The sequence below is a fragment of the Mesocricetus auratus genome, unplaced genomic scaffold, assembly GCF_017639785.1.
Source record: "Mesocricetus auratus isolate SY011 unplaced genomic scaffold, BCM_Maur_2.0 Super-Scaffold_100010, whole genome shotgun sequence".
NCBI classification, from domain to species: domain Eukaryota; kingdom Metazoa; phylum Chordata; class Mammalia; order Rodentia; family Cricetidae; genus Mesocricetus; species Mesocricetus auratus.
The window spans coordinates 52,999,400-53,009,117 of NW_024429194.1; the positions used below are offsets into that span (position 1 = coordinate 52,999,400).

At 38.4% G+C, this 9,718-nt stretch overlaps 1 protein-coding gene across 1 annotated transcript in view; it reads left to right on the forward strand.

The window, feature by feature from the left end:
• Positions 1-9,353, forward strand: part of Pgap1 (post-GPI attachment to proteins inositol deacylase 1) — a 72,947-nt gene extending 63,594 nt beyond the window's left edge. Inside the window, exon 27 of the mRNA XM_040753620.1 lies at positions 1,353-9,353. Within this exon, the coding sequence (XP_040609554.1) occupies positions 1,353-1,491 (139 nt within the window). The 3' untranslated portion in view covers positions 1,492-9,353. The remainder of the gene's footprint in view (positions 1-1,352) is intronic.
• The last annotated feature ends 365 nt before the right edge of the window (positions 9,354-9,718 follow it).

Sequence of the window (9,718 nt, forward strand, 5' to 3'; positions counted from 1 at the left end):
GATCATGGTTTACATGCAAATATACTATGCTTGTTTTCTTAATTGCAGGAGTTGTGTTAGAAATGAGTTGTTTTCTTTTAAAACTTAACTCTTAAATGATATACCTAAGATTTGACTTCCCAAAAGTATAGGAGTAATCTAAGTGGATAGACCTGTGGCTAAAGTAATGACAGTTGATTCAGCTGAGTAATAGGTCTGAGGGCTTAGTGTGCAGTTGGCCTTTTGTGTGTATGAGTTTGAGGTACTCATAACAACACTTGGTCTTTTTGGAGCATTTGCTCTAGGAGGCACCTTCGCTGTTCTGGGATCAGGCCCACCGAGGATTTAAATCTTAGTGTGGGAGCAGGAACGTTGTTACATGCCTGGGGTCTGAGCATGTGGGAGGAAAGGCAGGAGAACCCGCTGGCCAAGGCCATCCTCAGCTATATAGAGTCGGTGGCCAGCCTGGGCTACATCGACACATATCTCAAATAAATTGTATAAATAAGGAAGAACAAATCTTGTCTTGGTCATTTAATGACTGTATGCATAGGGGTTTCCCCTGAAACTAGTTCTCTTTTTCAATATTTACTGTTCGGTTTATATGTTTCCTTTCTTGGGACAAAGATGCTTTGTCTGTTGCGCTGAGTTTTTTTGGTTTTGTTTTGGTTTGTTTTTACTTAATTTTGACGTTGTAAGTGGGATTAGATTAAGCATTTTTGTAGCTCTGTCTTCAAGAGCATTATTTTGTTAGGCTATGTTTTTGGAGATAGAATTGTGGGATGAAATACCAACTGGTATTTTTCTGTTGTTAAGGAAAGAATAAGAATATAGCTGTTCTCTGAATAAAAGTGTGTTTCCTTTTTCTGCTTAAAATATGATTTTTATTGACCTTTATAAAATTATGGACAGGTTTTTTTTCAGTTTATTTAGAAAAAAACCACGTTTAAAGTCACTTAGAAGCCATATAGTTTGGCATACTCCTGCCATCCCAGCATTCAGAGGATAAGGAGGATCCAAGTTCAAAGCCAGCTGGGTTATATCATATATCACAGAACGTTAGCTCAGAAAACCAAAGCTGAGATGGCACAGTGGTACTCAGGAGGCGGGGACAGGCAGATCTCTATGAGTCTGAGGCCAGCCTGGGCTGTACAGCAAGTTCCAGGACAGCTAAGTCTACATAGTGAGATCCTATCTCAACCAAAACAAAACTCCAAGAAAAAAAAGAAGATAGTCAGAAACCTAAAAGTAAATAAACAAAATTTAAATAAATACAAGCAAAAATCGTATTTCCCCAAAACGGAAAAAGCATATTTCCCTTTTGGCTCACAAAGTAGTTTGAATAAATAATGCGTATTTCTCTCTCTTCACAGTAAATTACTGAAGACCGCCTCACAGTTTCCAGTTCCTCTGGCTGTTGGTGTGATTGCTTTTGGCTCCTCCCACTTATACAGGGTTCCATGTTTTGTCATCATTCCTCTTTTATTCCATGCGTTATGCAACTTCATGTAAGACTGGACTTAAAGAATGATGCAAACGATCTATGCCTTTAGGACCAGTGACACAGTGAATGCAGCTCCACCAACTGGAACAGAGGTCCTGAGGAGAAGACAAGTCTATTTTTACAGTGTTGGAAATAGGAAATTAGTTTTGTAATGCTTGAGGAAAGTAGTTGAAGCATGGTTTCATTTTGTGATGTAGCATCTGTGTACTCATCATACCTGAGAAATTAGTGAAGGGGACTCCTGTTCATACCGACTAGCTCCATCAGGCCTGCCAGGACTCTTCTGCAGACTCGGTAGATGCAGCGGTGTTTGTAATGTCATGTGAAACCTCCGCTGCTTTCATCAGACTTTCTTTTGAAAACTTGGTTTCGTATTTGCTGTAAGTTACATATTCAACATAAGTCTTAAAAGTCACAGCTGTTTCTCAGAAGTGCAATAGTCATGAAAGAGTCTGGACAGTTTTTGGCAGCCATGGTCAACAAAGCTTGATCTGCCTTCTTACGTCTATGAACAAGAGCCTCAAATTGAAGGGAGAGTTTGTGTTAACTATTGCAGTTCAGACTTAAAACAATGACATTTTCTTGAGCCTTCAAATGCAAACCTTACTGTGCATTCTTGATGAATATTCAGAGCATGAAAGAGATCTACCAAGAGATCTGTTATCAAAAGACCGTTCTTGTGGGCACTGCATTGGCACAGTCAGTCTCTGCATCTGATTAAATCAGTGCTCCCATGGTTGCCAAAAGGGCCTCTGGTGATGATAGATTATTAAAATAACTAAATTCCAGAGGTGGAAACAGCTCTGGATTTACACCATTTTTGTCTACTGGGAAGGAGGGGTGTCAACACAAATACAGTATTGCACTTGGTGTACCAAGCTATGCTACTAAGAAAGGAACAGTAGGCAACATTACTCCATTGGCACTCAGAGCGTGAGCACTGCCTGGGTAGGCGGCAGACTCCATCACTCAGTTAACAATGGAATCTCCATTGGCAGGGTTCACTCCTTAGGACTACTGTTTGGCCAGTGAGAGTAATGTGTTATTTCATTTCTAATTCGAGTTCATTCTTAGGTACAGAGAAACAAAAAGACTGGGAGCTTGAAGAATATGGTTGCTCTTTGCCTTCAGTTAGAATAAACCCAGGCTGAGAAAAACCTGGTTTGCGGAGCCCTCCACCTAGGTGTGTGTTCTGTAAATGCCCAAAGCCTCCTCAGTGACACCCTTACCTGTCCGTGAACTCACAGCTGCATTAGTGAACTTGTGTACTTCTTAGTGGCAGAAATGGCACTTAGGGGATCAGTTTCATTGTCTCTGCTGTCGCACTTGGTACCACAGCCCCTCAGCTACTACTGCCAACTGGAGGGCTTCTCCCTCTTCTGTCTTTAAAAGATCGCCCTACTCCCCCCACACCCCCCGGGGGGTTCTTCCTTGGATCTTTTCTGTTTCAGCATTAGTCAAAGGGTCATGTTATTACCGCAGAGACTAATCTGTGTGACTCCGTTGCTGTCTTGACTGGCAGCATGCTTGTTAGGGATTCATACCTTCACTTACTAAGACTTTTGAAGGAAAGCCGTTACATGTGACATGGCGGACGTTTTACTCTCTTGTTTCTGAATCCTATCAAAGGAGTAAACTACACCATAGTGTTTATTCAGTATCTGAGAGTGAGTTCATTAGATAATACAATTTTCTCATGGCATACCTCTTCTCTAACTAAATGGGGACATCTCTGCTTAAATTTTGCCAGGCATGCACAGCCTCTATACACATGTCATCTTTCATTCTGTCAGTGATACTTCAGATGTATCTCTCTCAACTTAATGGTAACTGAATACTTTCTGAACTTGAACATACATCTACAAAGAACTTTACAAACATTTGGAGTTAGACCTTTTATAGCCATGGTTATTTATGAGATCTAAAGTCACCCTGATTAGTCAATACTACTCATGAGGAAGATGTAGCAAGTTTGATTTCTTAATCGTGAGTAGTCCATATGTTATTAAAGCACATTAATTCTTACTAAAGTTTTTTTGTCTGAAAGTACTTATTCCTGAGCCCTAAAGTCTTATTTATGTAACCAAAATATTTCAAATAATAGTGGTCTGGATCTTTGGCCATTTGCCACTCACACTCACAGATACACACTCACACATAAACACACATGGGCATGCTTTGACAGAATCTCCATTGAGTATTTAGACCCAAGTAGTTAGGTAGACTTTCTGATCATGAAAATTGCTATCCTTTAAGAAAAGAAAATTCCTTTATCTCAATATCACTTTCTTTTATCTATCATGCATATTATTATCATAGTTCTCTTACCAGTTTTACCCAAATTGGCAGTTAAATTAGAGATTAATACATCAAATTTTGAATTCTATTCTAAGAAATTGAGTTTTTGAGTAAATGTTGTGCTTATTAAACAACTGAATTCTTGATAGTAAATAGATTGGGTATATGTTAGAGAGTTAAGAACACTGAGTGCTAAGCATTTCTGAAACACCCTTATGGAATTATTGCTGTTGTAATTTAGACCTGATATTTTTAAAGACTCGTGTGTGTGTGTGTGTGTGTGTGTGTGTGTGTGCGCGTACAAGTGTGTGGTAGAGGGCAGTAGAGCCCCTGGAGCTGGAGTCAGGTGGTTGTGAGATGCTGGACATGGATGCCAGGAACCAAACTCAAATCCTCCAGAGCAGCAGTACTCTTGATTGAGCTATCCCTCCAGCTCCTGGACCTGATAATGTGAGAGAAATTTCTATTGCATGAGCACCCCAGGGATTGAATCCAGAGCCTGCGTTTGCTAATTATGTTCTCAACCACTGAGTTATACACGGCTTGTGTGGGTTAAGTTCATGCCAAAATTAAATAAATTCTACTCTTTTTCTTGGCTACCACTGTAATGAAAACTTTTAGAACTGTGGGTCTAAAGAAACCATTTGTGCTTAACCCTGATTTTCAGGGCTGCCTAATATGTATTAATCATGTATTGACTGGTCTTTTACTTCTTTTTGTATTTTAGTTATATGACTTCAGCTATCTATAAAGGAATGCTTTTTGAAGTTTTGGATTTTTTTTTTGAGACAAGGTTTCTTTGGTAGCCTTGGATGTCCTAGAACTAGCTTTTTAGACCAGGCTAGCCTTGAACTCACAGAAATCTACCTGCCTCTGCCTCCAATGTACAGTGAAGAAAAAGTGAAGAAAGGGAAATAACTCCAGGAGGTAGGCCTGCTGAATATTGGCTATTTATTACATTGTCATGCATGTCCACATGACACATTTTCATAACGCTCACAAATTTGTACAAAACAGATTGTCTTATTTACTATCAAGTCCAAATACTTCTTTAAAACCCTACTTAGACTTTTTGCTTACAGCATGATGTACAGCATGCACCTCCTAATACCTCTTATGGAAAATGATTTAGTGAAATAAGGAGAAGTAGAACTACTTGGTAGTTCTTGAAAGCTGCAGGAGGAATATGGTGGTTCAGATGGTAACTTGCCTGCCATGTAAACACCAGGACCCAAGTGCAAATCCCCAGAATCCACATGAGAAACCGGCTGAACAGTGTGTGCCTGTAATCTCAGCTCTGTGTGGTGGAAACAGGTAGATCTTGGGGGCCTGCTGGCCAGCCAGTCTAGCCAAATGGGCAAGTTATAGGTTCAGTGAAAGACCTTGTCTCAAAAGCTGAGGTAGAGAGTAATTGAGGGAGATTTCCAGCATTGACCTCTCCCTGCACTTGCATGTGTACCCACACACAGGGTCATGTACACAGACATGTACACACATGAAAACACAAAACGTATTTAAGAGGCAGGGACCCACAAATACCATGCGGTGACCTAGGGTTGTTGTTTCCAGAATCATAGGATAAATCAGATGGCCTGTATCTATCTCCTCAGACATCAGGTCTGAATTAATATATCCACCTTGTGTTCTTTGGTTAGATGCAAAAATCACAGAATGTTTCATTTGAAAACTTATGAAGTGGTTTTTAAAAAATCATTTAGAAAAGATCCAAAAGTATATTAAGGTTTTGGACAGCTAGGTTTTTGTTGATTGCTTTTTTTTTAATCTGTGTGGACAATTTGTGAATTTGTATATATCACAGGAAATAGGAGACATTGTGATGTTTATTGAGGAGTATGACACTTGCAGTAATAAAGGGAGCAATGGAAGTTCCCGTGTTTGCAATATTAGTTCCTGCCAGGAAAGCTTCCATACCAGAGGAAGTAAATCTAGGACTAACTCTACTAACTGCAAGATAGAGAACCGGCATTTTATTGCAGTCTTTTTGAACAAGAAATGTTTGTAACTCTGTGATTATCTTCTTTTTCAATATGAATGAGGAAATAAGAAAGTCCTGGGGGACCTCATGTTCCCAACTTTCCATAGGATTATGGGTAATGGGATTCAGATCAGCAGTTCAAAGATGTACTATAAATGCACAAACTTCTTCATTTTAAAACCTATTGTGAATAAATAAAAACGGAATTTTACGTGGTAGTGACTTCATTTTGAGAAGAGAATAAAATTTGGAATTGGTGAAAACAGGCATGCTGTTACTCTACTAATACTGTAACTGTAGCAGTGCAGCTGGCTGGTGATGCAACCTCCAAGCTACAGCTTGATTAAACTCTCTGTGAATGATAATTAAAAATCAAGAACAGTTTTCCTTAAGTGTTTGGCATGTTATGCTACCAAAAAACCATCTGGAATACTAAGAAACCAGTTAATTGCTGATGGCTTCATATAAAATTGGTGTCTTGAGTCAGAATCAGCCTGTTTCCATTATGTATATTATCACTTTGAACATCAATGAAAAACTATATCTGTTGCTGTTAGATTAGTGTAAAGTTTGTGTATCTGAATTCTAATCTTAGTCCAGGAATCCTACAGGGAGCTGTTTTGTAAAGTTCATATGCTCTTTCAAATGTTATTTTGATGTGTAGTATTTGTAAGGTAGTGATGTTGCTATGACAAAAGTTTATAGACACTGGGTAGCACTAACTACTCCAGAGCCTTACGGCCCGTGTATTTGGTATTTCATGTGCATCTGTTCTGTTTCATATTGGACTTTTTACATCCCCTCTTTTTGGGAGAATAAAGATACATTTGAATCCTTTTTAGCATAATCTGCATTGGAAACTATAAGTATTCGCATGGGTAAGAAAACATACTTTGCCACCAAAGCTAAATGAAACTGTAAAATACCTCTGGATATTTGTGCCAAGGAGCTTTTCTTAGTATATTTGGGTTAAAACAATAGTATTCGTTTCAGTATTTTTCATCTAGACTTACAATAAATGTGTATATTGTGAAAACATATTCTTTATTTTATTTTTCTTTGAAAATGTTCAAAGCTTTAGAATAGTGTGTGCTATTCTGTCTGGTTTCCTGACATTGCTGGGTAAAACATTAATTGGCTCAGTAACAATCTTTCAGCTTTGGTCTTATTTTGCGATGTGAAAAACTAATTGCTTTGTACTGTGCGTTTTTGGTATAGGCGTCTCATTTATATACCTGAAAGCTTGCCCTATGAGGTTTCTTTTGTTTTCTGAATGTTTCTGTTAGTCCCAAGGGTTTATCCCCTAGAACCTAACATAGTACAATGAAGCAAACCTCTTAACATGTACATCTTGTCCCAAACACTATCAAGTACAGTTGTTAATGAAAAACAGAAGCGTTACTACAGCATTAGACAAAATCAGAAACATAATAGGACCAGAAGCCACTGGGATTTGCATGAACTCTAGTTCCTCCTCATAGGAATGTCATGGAAATCCTGGTGTTTCGTTTCAGTTTTCCTTACCATTTTTTTTTTACTGCTTCTTTGCCCAGTACAGTAATGTAGTTGGTACACTTTCATAAGTTAGCCTCGAAGGAAAAGAAAGAGTGCAGAAAGCCAGGTACTGAAATATTTGGTCTTGATCGAGTAATGGTTACCTAACTGTTGGGGACTGTGGATAGATTAGTAATTGGGTGGTTTATGAGAGCTGGCTTCAGGATGCTGTGTCCTCTGGAAGGAGTTTATCCTCTGTGCTCAGTGGCCTTAGCCTAAGTAGGAGATGCCTGTCCTTAGCATAAGCAGGCTCTGTGCATGGAGAAATTAAGTGGTTGTCAGGGTTCTCATGCAAATATCCTCTCCCTTCCCTTCCCCCTCCACAATGTGGAGTTGAAGAGAAATCTTAATTTTTATTGTGTATAAATTAGGAAGTTGTGTTACATACTTGTATTTTTTAAAAATAGGAACTGGTGTGTATCATTTTGAAGTGATACTGTGGTTTCTCAAACTTGGGACTAATTGTAAATGTAGTAACATGCCCAAGATAAAACAGACCAAAACTGAATATGTATCATCACTGTGACCTTGAACTTATTTGGGGTAGAACAGACTGTGCCTTAAAATGACAAGCAATGCCCTGCAATTTTGTCACTGTATTTTACTATGGGTGGCCTTCTCAAATTCATCCAAAATCCTTTCATTGAGTTGTCGAAATGGCGGTTTTAAGTACAAATTGCTCTATACTTCCTTAATATTCACACAGCTGTTGTTCTCAAGGCCTCCCTCAATTTCCAGAGCTTTTCGTTGTTTGATTGTTTTATTTAAAATTGATTTGATCTTAATATATCTGGGAAATTAGGTTTGGCTAAAGTTTTGGGGGAATATTTTAAAGAATAGTCACGGCACTTCTGTTTCTAAACTTATTGAATATGGAAAAATTAATAATCAGAATGTATTTTGTCTTATTGATAATAGCCTTGTCAAAGCTGTGAGTTCCTTCTGAGACTTGTGGTCAGTGTTGTGGCACATTGAGACTTATATTTATATTCTCAAATAAGCGTTATTAACCAACCCAGTGATGAGTTCCAGTGGTTAAACTCAGATCAATGTAGTTTTTTTAAACATCACTGTTTCCCCCTCTTTTTTTTCTTGCCTAGTTGTTTTTATGGTGTCAAGGGAGAATCAGCTCCTCTGTTTTTAATTTAGTGTAAAGTCTTGAATTTTTACTGTGCTTATTTAAAATAATGAGTATGAGTTCCACTCAAGCCCAAATCACTCGATTTATAATATAATCATGTTCTTTCCCAAAGCTGCCCACATTCCTGTGTGCTCAGTTCGCTGTTTATTTTTACATGTTGCTTTTGGACATAAGCTCAATGTATTTCTTTTGTCCTATTTCACCTCCACTACTCCTATGAAAAATTTATGTTTGGATAAGAATCTCTTGAAAATATGTAGAAATAACAATACATCTTTCCTCAAAGCCTGGTAAAACTGACTATGAGGTTGTTTAGACAAGGGTGCATGGTCAAGTGGTTCTCAGCTGACGTCAGCTTTCACCTCACAGTTACACGTGTAGAGCACAAACTACTCGTGGCTGCTGAGGGGGACTCGATAAAGTTATCATTTATTTTCACACTAATTTCATTCTCATCCATAAAGTCCACTGTACAGTAACAATACTTAGTGCAAGGAGCGTGTCTTAAAGTGTGTACTGAAAACCATGACTACAGTGCAAATCTTCCCTCAGAACATGCATGCTCTTCTCAAGTGCATTGTGCAGTGTGTAGTGCACTAAATACACGTGCGTGTAATTTTCTGTGTATTTTTGGTATGGTATAATTAACACTGTTCCAATTGAACTGGTTGTGATTTGGGGCAATGTGCTGCTTATTGTAGTTTGTACAGTGTTGTAAGTGTTTTTACCTGTGTTTAAACATGATGATGTAGTTTTATTAGGTGAGTATTTGCCTTCCATCTCCGCTCAGGTATTAACGCATAGCAATTTTTGGTGCTTTGTTTTTAGTTTGTCATAATCTGGTGTTCTGAATGTCCAAAAATAAATTTGGTGAATAAGCACATTTGGCACAAAGAGTTCTTACTGCATAAAAGAAAGCTTTAGTCTTGGCTTCTTTACATGTCTGGCCCCTTAGCAAATAGAGTACCTGTTAAGCACAGGCTGTGAGTGCGACACAGCTGAGTCCTAGAAGCAGGAAAAGCTGACGTTTTGCAACTTGGGATGTTGTAGTTTTTCTCATACATTTCTATGGACACATCATGGTTCACAGTCTATTTTCAGAAATTGTACATGTTTCTCCCAGAGACTGTACTTTCCCTCTGTCCATTGCTAACTAGATACAGTCCTAGGTGGAAGAAGAATAGGAAGGAATTAGACATTGTATGCAGGTGTATAGTCACTCTGTAGTTAATCAGTTGACTTTTGA